General features: G+C 35.9%; 1 protein-coding gene across 9 annotated transcripts; it reads right to left on the bottom strand.

Moving 5' to 3' along the window:
* Window positions 1-1841: 1841 nt before the first annotated feature.
* On the bottom strand, window positions 1842-12043 carry LOC131024525 (uncharacterized protein At4g10930). Of its 9 annotated transcripts, none has more exons than XM_057954032.1 (15): window positions 11758-12043; window positions 11575-11657; window positions 11263-11348; window positions 9731-9821; window positions 9396-9445; window positions 8307-8376; window positions 7445-7554; window positions 7053-7118; window positions 6537-6976; window positions 6317-6397; window positions 6058-6169; window positions 4200-5421; window positions 4036-4110; window positions 2347-3423; window positions 1842-2271 (listed from the first exon to the last, which is right to left on the bottom strand). In XM_057954032.1, exons 2-15 carry the CDS (start codon window positions 11641-11643, stop codon window positions 2056-2058), a joined length of 3765 nt encoding a protein of 1254 aa, XP_057810015.1. In that variant the 5' UTR covers window positions 11644-11657; window positions 11758-12043; the 3' UTR covers window positions 1842-2055. The 9 variants fall into 9 exon arrangements, with proteins under 9 accessions (XP_057810015.1, XP_057810016.1, XP_057810012.1 ...); XM_057954033.1 differs by having other exon boundaries at window positions 6537-6959; window positions 7445-7550; window positions 11758-11972; XM_057954029.1 differs by having other exon boundaries at window positions 1842-3423; window positions 11758-11973.
* Window positions 12044-14012: the final 1969 nt, after the last annotated feature.

The raw sequence follows: 14012 nt of genomic DNA, 5'->3' as shown, positions 1-14012 counted from the left end.
AAAAATTCTCTCTCTAGCTTATAAGCTCAATTATTCAAACACTTTAACAACTTATAAGCTCTTAAAAAATACATCTTATAAGCTCTTGAAACATCTTATAAGCTCCAAGAACTTATAAGCTCTTTAAAATAAGCTTAGCCAAACACCCTCTTAATCGTATAGTAGCTTTTGCACATCGGAATAAGCTGCCAGATTTTAGATGGAGCCCACGGATCCTTCCGAAGATGAAGATGAAGATCAATAACTGTTCTTGGTCTTGTGGAGAAACAACCTCCAATTTAACGCATACGCGTCTGAATCATCGCAGGAGGTATAGTCAAGGAGAGAACGCTTTCTTTCCTTGTCAGTTGCAGCACGAAAAGATGATGCACAAGCACATCCGGCTTCTGATCTCGGATTGGTCGCGAGATTGCCGCATAAGATTGCCTGCAATCCCAGCCGCCGTATGAGTTCGGCCGAACACTACCTGTTTCTGGTGTCCGCCGTAGCTGGGCGATGAGCCATAGGTCGAAGGGAAAGATCATAAACGGGAGCCCTAGGGCTAAGTGAAACCATAGGTGGTGAAGATAGGTCCCCCTGCAACTTCGAAGACGGAGTGTGGAGATGAATACCCCCCCTAACGGAGAGCGTGGGTTGTCGAAGTTGGATGACACTAGAGGAAGATTGAGAGCCCCTCAATCCAGAGCACCAGACGAGAGAGTCCATCGTCGGCAAGACCGAGGCGGCTGCCGGCTAAGTTAGGGTTTCAAGAAAATCTCGCCATCCCATGCCCCCATTTCTTAAACAGAAAAAAATAAAAATATAATCAATTAAATTTTTGGCTTTAAATTTAAAATATAAGTAAAATCTTTAATTATTACATACACAATTATTGACAAAATTAAAATTACAATTAAACCCCTAAACACTAACTCCTTAAATTCTGTGTTGAAAAGAAGTGCACCATTTAAGTTGGGACGGAAGGAGTATATATTATTTATTTTTTAATAAAATTGAAATTATTATGGCTAATACAAAATTTAAAAAATAAAATTTAAAATATTTGAAGTTATATTTGTGTCACTAGTGGAAATCGAAATAAGATGTGGGTTGAATTGTGCGTGTGAATGAAAGATAAGTGAATATTTTATTTAAAAGTTGACTCTAGAGAGGTCATCATTGTGATTACCCACTATGGCGACATGCCTGAAGATCACACACACACTAGAGACAACTTTTAAATTAAAAATTAATTGAAAAAAGATGATTTGTTCATGGCCTAGCACAAATATGGAAGAAAAGTAAATCAACCAAGCGTAAAATAAACATTGTGGGACTCAACAGTGGCTCGATAATGGTTTGTTTTATAATTTGAATTTTTATGTAATTAAGCATCCCAATTGGTGTATATTTTTTCACCAAAAGTATAAACAAAATCTACATTACAATAATGGGAAAATTGCACCTAAATACACAAACTTTGTCGAAAATCCATATTTGACGCGAAGTTAGGATTTTACATTCTAATACACCAATTTAAGAAGTTGTTCAATTTTGACACAATTTTGAATTTCGGCGACCGGGATATTGACGTGGCAGCCGGAATCGCCACGTCACACACACACACACACACACTCCCAATTGTGTGTGTGTGTGTGTGTGACGTGGCGATGACATGGCGATTCCGGTTGCCACGTCAATATCCCTGTCGCCGGAATTCAAAATTATGTCAAAATTGAACAACTTCTTAAATTGGTGTATTAAAATGTAAAATCCTAACTTCGCGTCAAATATGGATTTTCGACAAAGCTTGTGTATTTAGGTGCAATTTTCCCTACAATAATCGATATATAGAGTCAAGATTGAAGACAAAATATGCATGGTTTGATTGAAACCATGCCAAAAATCAATGTTGGATAAAGCTCAAATTCACCAGGTTAGGTTACTATTTTTCCAATCTCACAGAAGCTGCTTCAATGCATAGCAGCAGCCAACACTCAAACCACAGAGAGAAACACTTGAGTGCTATTTCCTTGAAAGATTTACATTCAACCACATTTTGATGTGCATTCGTTTTTAAGTTTGGGCTTTCTGCTGGGAAGCTTCCACATACTGCTGCGCGAGTTTCTTCACCTTTTCACCTTCCTTGATGAGAAAATTCGCGTTCTTCTCCTTTGAGTGATACTTCATGACTTTCTCAGTCGTCTTCCCCACAGCCCACCGGTATTGTTCTACAGTGATCACACCACTCTTGCAAAGTGGCCTTATGTGCTCCTTTATGAATATTTCGACCTGCAATCGAAAAAACTCGATCAGAGAACAGAGAACAGAGAACCAATATATATACATGTCTAGGTAGCCTTTCACCTTTTTCATGACCACACTATGGTTATCTGATTGCTTGGTGTCACATTTTGATGTCTTCTCCTTAGTATCTGCATTCTCTCTTTTCTCAGCATCGGATGATGGTAGATTTGATTCCTCCATGGCAGCTTTTGAGTTGTTTGTATGATTCTCACTTGGTTGTCCAGAGCTCTTATAAGCACCATTGGATCTATCATCTTCATTTTCCCCATGTATATCATTATTCACCGTCGGTCCAAATGGCATTACAGCAGCAGTCTCCGGATGCTTTCCGATTAGTGGTTCTATATCAGGGCCATAAAGTTCTTCACATTCTGCAAGAGAAAGCTCCTCATCATCTTCATCTGAAGACTTTCGTGCACCACACCCATCTACTCTATCATCCACAGTTGAGCTTCCAGCACTAGTCTTATTTTGAGACTCGTGCAGCTCAGACGGGCCTGCTAAAGGTTCAACATCTCTCTGCATCTCATGATCTGTAAAGTCCAGAATTCCGTTTGGTTTCTCAGGTTTAAGGGAAGAAAACAACAATTTGATTTTTGGTGGCTCAGACTCTGGCTTCGAAGTGTTCAGAACACCCGCACCAAGGAAGTCGTCATCTTCCAAACTATACTCAAAATCACCGTAAATATCAAGATCCGGATGAGAATCAACTTCAATTACATTGTCAGGTCCATCATCGTTATTTTCTGGGGAACCAACATTATTATCAATGTCCTCTGTCGGATTACTGGGACTACTTGGAGGGGAATCGGACACGAGCCCTGCATTTTTTAGGGCTTCATTAACTACCAGATCGAAGGAGCTATTACTAGCTTCTTCAGATGCTTCCACAGAGGGGCATCCAGAAATGGAGCAATGATTTATTTCTTCAGCTCTGTCGGAGTTTATGTCTTCTGATCTGCGTGACAGCTCTAGTGAGCATAGATTCTGGTATACGAGCTTGCTCTTTGACCTGTTAGCTAAGTCTTTTTCAATATTAACAGCATCGGCTACAGCCAACTCTGTTTCAGCACTTTGGCAAACCTTTGATAGATTTGCTTTCTTCAGGAAGTGCTCCGCCAGGCGATAGAGTTGAGCCTGTATCATAACTATTGGTTAATTATTGATAAAAAATTGATCTCAGAAATAGAATAGATGTCCAGCTGGGGAAGGAAATAGCTACAACCAAGACAAAGTAAATAATATAGCATCAAGATAAGGATAAAATCATACAAAGACTCGAAAATATACAGCTGAATGCAGGAACCTTGTGATATAGAAATATTATATCGAAAGACGTCAGTCAGTCCAGGTTACTCAAACCAAGGTGAGGATCAGAATTGTGGTGACAGTTTTATATTAACAAATTCAGGAGACACTTGAAGCATGAAGAAATTAAAGAATCTTCCAGAAGAAAATTTTGCATGCAAATTCATGATTCTATCCTTTGAAGAAAGTATCTATCCAGAATAGATAAGGCAAAATTCACAGGCAAGCAATACAATTATGTGTGATGTAGAACACATAGAGGAAGATTCATTTCAGCTCTTGTTTTTGTTCAAAGGTCCAACGAAATGACAGCTTATCTTGATTCTGCATGCTCGCCAACAAATAATGATAGGTGAACTGTCCAGAATTCTATAAGCATAGAAAGTGTCCATTTGAAGGCAAAAAATATATTGATTGCTATGGAATGAAGACAATATTTACCTGCCTGACTGATGTAGGGATTTTGTTGTGACGACTGGGAGCCAAAATAGGACGCATATCTTTTGGCAGTTGAGCCTATAGAATTATTGATAAAGGAAATTAATTTAATAAAAAAATTACCAGGAGGCGAGACAACCTTGCAGAAGAAAAAATATTAAATTTACCAATAATGGATAGTGTCCTTTGAGAATTAATTGGTCCTCTTCTTTGTCTTGCATGCTCTTGCCTGAGGCTGCAGTTTTTCTTGCCAAAAGTTCTAAGGCCCACTGTCTTTTATCGCCCTTTACAGAGTCAGGTTTACTTGCCGTGTCCTTCGACAAAGGAATCTTAACGCCACCAATAGCAGGAGTACGTGGTGCACCTTTGGGATGTCTCTTTAGTTGTGCATCACTGGAAGCAGCTTCAGGTTTCATGCCCTTGGGATGATTCTTAGTGTCTTTACTCTCTAAAGAAAGAGCAATCACCTTGGATAAAGTACTAGGCTTCTGTTGATTTATGTCAGACTGGTTATTCGGCTGCGGTTTAGATGCTCTTTCAGGGGAACCACTCTCTCCCCTATGTTCAGGAGTAGAAACAGCTTTGAGAGCTGAGACAGGTTTAATATCATTCTTCCTAGGGAAAACAGATGAGTCGGCTAAATACAATCTTGAAAGAATAGAAGTACCCTTTGCCTCCTGGTCATCCCCAGGCATTTTCTTCGTGTGATCTGTTTCATCCCTCAGGAGATCAAGAACTGACTTTAATGTCTGAATCTTTTCAGGCTTTGATCCTTTCATGCATCGATGTTTCCAAAATTCAACTTCGCATTCACGAGTCCAAGCACGCTTTCGTTTTCCCCCAGTTCCATATATCTTTTTTGTTAGGCTTTCACGTACTTTTCCTTTTTGCAGCAATGCCCTTTTTGCCTTTATATCTAGACTAGGCTTCCTATTTTCAGCCCCTGATCCAGCCAAAGCAGCCCGGAAAGCATCCAGAAGTTTTGGATCAAAACGATTCTGTCCTAGCTCTTCAGAGGATTTGTTTCGAACAGCATCTCTGATTTTCTTCCGAAGCTCTTGAACTAGCACCAAAGAATCTTTATTGTCACCAGTTCTCCGCATTATCTTTTTGAGCCTCAACCCAGCAGCAGTTTCTCTTTCTTTTAGAGATCTACGGTCTGTCTCCTGAACTATATCCATTATATCAGGAGCACCATTTTCCTTGCCAACTGAACATTTATATGTGCTATCCCTCATAGATCTTTGTGTAGATGTTGTATTAGAGTCATCCACAAGAGATGCAGCTTTTTGATCTGTCAGACTAATGGGATGACTGTCTCTTTCAGCTTTGATTTTCTTCCGCGATACTTTAGCCTCAAGACTAGCCTCTATTTCTCCACCCGCATTTCTAGTACATAATAAACGATTATATGAAAAAATGCTCAGGAAAGAAAAGGTAAAATACAATAATCTATTTTCCACGAGGAAGGGCCACTAAACAAGAAGATCAATATAACATATATCAACATGTGGCAAGCAGAAAAAAGGCATGTACACAAGCTTTCATATTATGTATGTATCAAGTTAAATTTATTGTTATCAGTATTTTCCAACCCATATCCTAAATGCCAGAGGGGATACCCTGAGTCTCATGAAGACAAAAGCCCATACAATATAATATAGGTTGTTCTCTATGGTTATACACCAAACCAAATTTCAGAAGTGTGTCAAAGATATTAGAATACAAAGTCTAATATTGCATACGAACCCAGCCCAATTCAAAACACATGAGGTGTCTTACTTCCGAGAACAGTTATGAGAAAAATGACAAAAAACATATTGTTCGAAATAGTTTTGGGCTCAATCATGTAAGTTTTATTTAGAAACAACTTCGAAGAGAGATAAGTAAAACATAATCAGATCTAGACCTCCAACAGGTACTTGTTCCATTAAGAATCCTCCTTATAGAGAAGGGAGAAAAATACTGATATCTACTTACAACTGCAATACACTTTATGAAGATTAAACTTTATCGCATAACAACCTGCGATTTCCGAGCTTTCTTTTAGCACCAGTTCCACTTGTCGTCTGTTTCTCATTCGACAACATACTTTTCATGGAGAAAAGTTTGATTACATCGGGCACCACATTCGCAGCTGGAAACACTCGAGAGAGAACAACATAAGCAAACATGCGGTTAACTTGCTTCAGCAGACAGTTAAAATATAATTGCTGCCAAAGCACTAATTCTCACTCAAGAGTGGACAGAAAGGAAAGATTTATTGGCTCACTATATCTTATACCTGGTAAAAGATCTTCAGGCCTATTATTTGCTTCTGAAGATCCAGCCACCTTATCCTCAGAAATGTTATTGTTCTTCATATCTGCTAAAAAGATATGCATGAGAAATCTTACGAATATCTTTCCACTTGCTCAATTTTGTTTTGTCTAACTCGAGATAAATGAGAAGAGGCAAATTCTATAAAATGCAATCACCAAGTGTATCAGAGCCCATGGACGTACCAAGATCAAGACCTAAACCAGACTCAGTCATTTTGTTGTTTAAATGTATCGGAGCTCTTTCAACTATATCATCAGCAGATATCTTCTGCTTGGCAGGAGAAAAAGATTCTTCCGTTTCTTGTTGACATGAGTCAGGGTCGAGGCTGTTCCTCTTTTCTGGTAATGCTTCAGCATTCGATGCACTAGAGGTAGAACTAGATAACAACTTGTTATCCATGTCCTTGCTACATTTCACATCTGATTCCTGATACTTTTGATTTCCTTCAACCAATGAGATGACCACAGCAGTCTCCCTGTCATCAGCAACAGACACTGATACTCTTCCGGAAAATGATGCTACAGCTAAACAGTCGCCACCAGCAATTTCCATACTGTTTTGGAAGTTTATCCTTGATACCAAAGCCCTATCTGACCTCTGTGGACCTTTAGCAACAGTACACCTGCATCAACTAGCATCACAAATATAAAGATTCTAACATACATTGAGTTGCATTGGTTTACATAAGAACCACTTACCCTGGACAGAGCCATGAGCCTTCACATGTACCTTCAGGATCAAACCCCACACAGAAAGCATGGTACCTATTTGCATGAATACAAGAACATATCAGAAGAGTGCATTGAAACATCCACTTCAACAACCAGCCTATTATGTAGTTTTAATTATCTTTCAATAAGAACGAGGCCATGTTCAAGAAGAACACACATAAGATAAAAGGATCCATATAGACGAATTGCTGCAATAACAATGCATATAGAAATATCCTAACTTGCATCCAGTAAAATTTCATACACCAAACCTGCAACTCAAACAAAGTAAAGCATTGTGTGATTGTTGGTGTGTATTTAAACAGAAGTACTTTATGAACCATCAGCAAGAAAAACAAGGTAATTGCAGTGTTCCCTACCATTTATCACAGGAATCACAAGCAATGGATGTATCAATATCTGAATCTTCTCCAATTTCCACTGATCCACTCCGTATTTTGCAGCCATCTCCATCCAAGCAGACAACTGCCTAAAACGAGACAAAGCCACTATGATCGCATGCTTAACCAATGTGCCTTATGCTACAGAAGCTAACGAAAAAGAACATGAAACAAATAGGGAAGGCTGGGAAGCAATGAAGAAAAGTACCACATGGGAAATAACCCTCAATCCCCTCAAGGATAGGTATGAGCATCCTGAGTTCAGTTTCCACCAAAGACCAATATCTAGTTACTAGTTAGCAAGACTAATGTTCCAAGATTAAAAAGTTGATATGCCTACAAAATGATTAGCAGCAATTTCCCGAATCTCTCCTACTGAAAGTTATTGCAAAGGAAAATAATTGCAGTACTTCTATCCATAAAAGAAGCCTAAGGCAGACACATAGCTCAATAATGTTACAAGTTTTCCCACATGATTGGTCCATTTCCCTACATCACAATCCCACTGTGATAAGACGTATATATATGTGCCTTCGTAAAGATAACCATGTTTTCCGGTGAGTGATGGACGGTTTGGTTTCTTGGTTTACTGGCCTTATAACATGTATGCATGTGGCTTGTGCACCCTCACCCTTTGAGCATTTTGTAATGTGTATTACCTAATATCTTTTTATCACTATTTTAAAGGAAAGCGAGAGGCATTTAATTATTATTATACAAAAAAGGTAAACGAGAAAAAGGGCATAAAGTAAAGTGTCATTTCACTTTTCAGAACGAACCTTGAGAAATGGACTCAATGCCAAAAAGAAATAAAGCAAATCAAAGACAAAGATCAACTTACATTTTCATCAATATAGTATGAAGGAAAAGAAAGAGTGTTAGTTTTCCCCTCGACGAACCAGTCCTCGTCTCTGCAACAAAATAAGATAGTTCTAGTAAACACTCGAGTGATTACCAAAAACAAAAGAACAGTACTTTTTGCAAATGAACAAGAACATAAAATTCTAGTAAAAGTTTTCAGTTATTTTTTTTTTTTTGGTAAGAAAAAGTTTTCAGTTATTGGCATATTGCCAAAAATAGAAGAGCCGTAACTCTGGTTTGGTTGCTGATACAGATAGAAGAACCACTGAAAATAAAAATTGAGAAATTAAACCTCCTAGAGAACTAAGAATATTGATTGAGTATTGATACACAACAACTTTCTTATTCAATTTTTAGAAGTCCCTCAAAACCTACAAGTAACACAAAATAGTGACCTATCAACAAACTACAAACATTTGCATTCTACCCTATTTGAAGTCAATAATCCAAAATAAATAGTACTAGAATCACCAAGCCATATCTCCGCTTCTTCTTAGTCATTGAAAATGAATCACAGCCTATCCGTACAACCATCCTGTCACCACTCTATTAACAAAAATATCTTGAAAAGTAGAAAATGTCATAGTACTTCTACTATATTCCCAACATGCACGTCTCCACAACTATACATAAGAACTTAGGAAACTAATACAATGAATATGAAAATATTCCTTTCTTACTTTATACATAACATGATCTGGCAACACAAGAGATATAAGGAGATGCAGAACAAGAGCTGCTAAAGGAAATTGGCAAAAACCTAAAACTCTATACATGTTGCTCCCAACTAGGATGTGATGGAACTGAAAGTAAAAAAAAGTGAAACTAACCCAACAATTCTCTTCCCTTCCAGTTTTAAAGGTCTAATATTTATTCAGAAAAAAGACAAATAGCATATGTCACCCTTCCTCAATCCCTAAAAACCAATGCATCCCCTCTTCCTCTAATACCTTCTTTTGGTGAAAGAACCATAATCTGTTATACTCAAAGACCAAAATTGGAAAGATTACATAAGAAGTTCATACTATATGAGTCTAAGAGCTACATAAAGATAGCAAATTAACTATACCTTTGATCTGCTTCATCATCCGTCTGACTGCTGCCAACAGTATCATGTACCTTCATTGAGCATTCAGACTATAAGCAAACAGTTCTCTGGGTATTCGGGATACCACTAGAATATGCTTCAAGAAGAAAGAAATAGTCCCGTAACTATTCTTGAGAAGTCACCATGCCAATATGCCATGATGTATAGGGAAGAAAAATTAAAACAGTCAAAAGGAAACTCACAATTCTTCGGAAACGATTGTTGAAGTGCCAGAAATGGAAATAATATGATAACAGGCAAAGAAGCAGCCACAAAAGGTGTAAAAAGAAGATAGCTGAACAAATTAAGTTACTTACAGGTACGCATGTTATCAGTTGAAACTCATTCTGGCAAAGAGGGCAAAGGCTCGTGATAGTAGCCCAATTGTCAATGCATGCAAAACAGAACCTGGAATATAAGTGAGCATCAAATCTGCCCTGGACCAACCAATAAAATCAATGCCTATACATGTTTCTGACATTATTTTCTATGTTTCTTAGACTCGGAATCTGTTGATCAGTCAACTTTACCACATAAGGCGAATGAAAGGTATAGCAAATGAGAGCCTCTAGAGTAGCTAACAAGTATACAAACTCACCAGAAAAGTTCAATGAATAAATACAGACCATTTATTAGATTCAGAAATCTGCTAAAAGATACATTGGTTGAGTGAACCCAAATACTGAGATATTTTAAAAATTAAATGTCTACGGGAAATTAATGGATGTTTGTTAAGAGCATGCACATATCTTAATCGAAGTTACTTGGTATATGCCATAGACATATGTGAAACATAAGAATGTTTTACAGAATTTCTGCTTATCTTAACTGGAAGTTCTCAAGTTCTCCTCTCTAGTTATATGTAGGGAGTTGAAATCATATTCTCATTTTCCTTTCATATCTCCTTCTAGTTGGACCTCATATCTCTAGTATATTACTCGTTTGGAACAAAAGTTGGATCATTTCTAGACTCTATTTCCTTTTTCTACTATAATTTTATAATATTCAACAGTCACAGCAGTGGTATGAACATTTCAAAAGGTTTATTCCCAGAAACTCGAAGAAAGATCAACAGACGGGTCAACCAATGCTCAGAAAGTGAAGCTTAAAAACCACTAGAAATTAGAAAGACACAAGCCAGACAACAGAGCTTTCTCTCGGCAAGACGAAAAGTCTTAAGGTGTTTTGTCTCGCGAGACCACGAGGCGTAAGCCTTAAGGCAAGCCTCGGCCTAAAGACAAAAAAGTTGATAAAATTATAAAATAATGATAAAGCATATAGATAACAAATCAAACATTAAACTTAATTGTTTACAAGTCTCAAAAACATTAAATTAAAGACAAAGTGTTCATATTATTGTTTTGTTACTCAATAATAAGATCAAATCACTATCAAACATCACAGTCATCAACAACACATTAGAGCCATCATCAATACACACCTTTATCCAATCTTGTTCGTTGCATCTCCTCAACAATAGGAGGATCGATGCCAATGCATAACTTTCTTTTCTTTTTTGTTTAGTTAGGGTTATAATTAGTATTTTGACTTTAGATGGGTTTAGAGTTTATGTTTAATATTTATTGGACATTCAATTTTGATTGTTTTTTAATTAGTTAGACCAAAAAAAGGGACCCAACTAAACCAACAAAGGCATAAGCCCTGAGGCGTTTCCCGATAGCCTTGCCTTGAGGCGGGCCTCAAGGCGTAAGCCTCAACAGCTTTTTACACGCCTCAAGGCGTAAGCCTCAACAGCTTTTTACAACACTAGACAACACTGACATCGTGAAGACAGAGAGCACTCAAGGAAAACCGAATTTGTCAGAGCTTAATATCACCACTAACATACCAATGCTGGCAGCAATCAAGAACACCTCTGTCAATAACAACATCCATACAAATCCCACATCGTTCTCCCTCATAATTTAAGTAATCCTGCAAAGCAACCATACAGCACTTTTAGTAATTTACACAATGCCCTCTTGAATACAAAAAACCAAGCAAAAACAACAACGCAGATGCTTTATCACTTTCCCGAAGACAAAATGCATTTTCACGAGCTTCCAAAATCAAAATTTATAATGCGCCTAAGTAATCCAACAGCCCAATTTACTTATTATAAACAACTGTAAGCACGTAAACCAATCTACTAGTATATTACCTCACTTCCATCATCAAAACCGAAATTTTCATCCTCTGATATTCCGTCTGTAACCAATTCAACATCCATTTCCCCACATAAACCTATGAAATTCAACAGAAGCAAGAAACAAGAACAATACCCAATTTAGACAAAATTTCGAACAAAAATCAGAAATAAAATTATGAAAGAATTTGCAAATACCTAGGCTTGAGAAACAAGCTGACAAATCATCAAAACTTTAACAAAATGTTAAGATGCCAAGGAATTCGAGGGATTTGAGTTTCAACAGTAGTTAAACGTCAACACTGACCAGCTTGATCGCACAAAAAGGCTAGGAAAAAATGAGGATTTAGCGACTACAATAAAATGATTAAAGAAAAGAAAAAGGGAAACAACTACATAAATATTTGTGGCGTGTTTGGATGCTCCTAATGAATTTGAACGAGATATATCACAACTCACGAAAATCTCTTGCGTAGTTTTGTTTCGGGCCCTCAAATTGAATCACAAGGCCCATTTTTTACGGGTCTCGTGAGATCATTCATGGCCTTCTATCTCTTAGTAATAGTACTAGTCACGATCATTATCGAAATTGAATAATAATTTAAATTAATAAATACTATAAATATAAATTTTAAACATAATTTATATATAAGTAAATACAAATATGAATTTCAATAAAAAATCAAATTATCCACAACATAATTTCAATAAAAAATATGAAGCTGAAAACATTTGAAAGTTTCAATTTTTGACAAATATAAATAAATATAAAATATTTTTGAAAAATAAAATAAACCACATTAATTACTCAATAAAATTATGAATTTGAAAATGTAAATTTTTAATTTTGTATAAAGAGTAATAATAAATAGTTATTAAATAAATTTAAAAAATATTCAATAATAAAAGTTAACATATGCATTATTATTTTAGAGTATTACACATCATAATAATAAATTAATATTTCCATACAATATTAAATTTAATGAAGAGAGAGAGAAAATAAATTTAAGACGTATTAAGAGAGAGAGAGAAAATAAAATATTTTAAATTTTATTTTTTTCCATAACTTATTTGTTTTAAATTTATTTTAAATTATTTTTATACTATATTAAATTTAAGACGTATATTGAATATTTTTTTCATGAATCAAATTTTACGATGTTTAGAAAATAATTAAAATATTAAAAAATAAATTGAAAGAAACAGTAAAAATTGGTGGAAGAAGAGAAAGAAAAATAGAGAAAAGAAATAGAGGGAAAAACTCTTGAGTGAATTTTTAAAATAGACACTTTCATATTGTAAAAATAAAAAATGTCCACTAAAATAAAAAACTTAAAAAATGTCCATTGTTACCAAAATACCCTTCACATTAAAAATTAAAAAAATGTCCACTTTACATCACCCCTTTAAAAAATCCCGCAATTCACAACCAGTGTGAATTCACAACCAAAAATTTTTGGTTGTGAATTCACAACTGTGAATTCACAACCAATCGAATTCATAACCAGAATTTTTTGTTTGTGAATTCACAACCAGTCGAATTCACAATCAAAATTTAATTCACAACCAGATTTTTTTGGTTTTGAATTCACGACTGAACTGAATTGAAACCCTAAACCCTAAACCCTAGTTGTGAATTCACAACTGAACTGAACTGAAACACTAAACCCTAAACCTACCCTAGTTGTGATTTATTACAATTGTGAATTCACAACTGATCAACTGAAACAGTAAATTCACAACTGAACTGAACTGAAACACTAAACCCTAAACCTAAACCCTAGTTGTAAATTATTACAATTGTGAATTCACAACTGAACTGAAACAGTAAATTCACAACTGAACTGAACTGAAACCCTAAACCTAAACTCTAGTTGTGAATTATTACGATTGTGAATTCACAATTGAACTGAAACAGTAAATTCACAAATGAACTTAATCAGTAAATTCACAACTGAACTGAACTGAAACTTTAAACCCTAAACCTAAACCCTAGTTGTGAATTATTATGATTGTGAATTCACAACTGAACTGAACTAAAACACTAAACCCTAGTTGTGAATTATTACAATTGTGAATTCACAACTGAACTGAAACAGTAAATTCACAACTGAACTGAACTGAAACCCTAAACCTAAACCCTAGTTGTGAATTCACAACTGAACTGAAACAGTAAATTCACAAATGAACTTAATCAGTAAATTCACAAATGAACTTAATCAGTAAATTCACAACTGAACTGAACTGAAACCATAACCCTAAACCCTAAATCCTAAACCTAAACCTAAACCCTAGTTGTGAATTATTATGATTGTGAATTCACAACTGAACTGAAACAGTAAATTCACAACTGAACTGAACTGAACTGAAACAGTAAACCCTAGTTGTGAATTATTACGATTGTGAATTCACAACTGAACTGAAACAGTAAATTCACAACTGAATTGAAC

The sequence above is a fragment of the Salvia miltiorrhiza genome, chromosome 5, assembly GCF_028751815.1.
Source record: "Salvia miltiorrhiza cultivar Shanhuang (shh) chromosome 5, IMPLAD_Smil_shh, whole genome shotgun sequence".
Taxonomy (NCBI): Eukaryota; Viridiplantae; Streptophyta; class Magnoliopsida; order Lamiales; family Lamiaceae; genus Salvia; species Salvia miltiorrhiza.
This window is presented reverse-complemented; position numbering and strand designations above follow the sequence as displayed.

Bases quoted from the DNA above. Each gene is read 5' to 3' on its own strand.
- LOC131024525 (XM_057954029.1), bottom strand. From the start codon at position 11,643: ATGGATGTTGAATTGGTTACAGACGGAATATCAGAGGATGAAAATTTC. The intron at 8,377-9,395 runs GTATAGTTAATT...ATTTTGTTGCAG, and splicing joins GATGATGAAGCAGATCAAAG to AGACGAGGACTGGTTCGTCG. The intron at 6,398-6,536 runs GTACGTCCATGG...TCTTTTTAGCAG, and splicing joins TGGTTTAGGTCTTGATCTTG to ATATGAAGAACAATAACATT.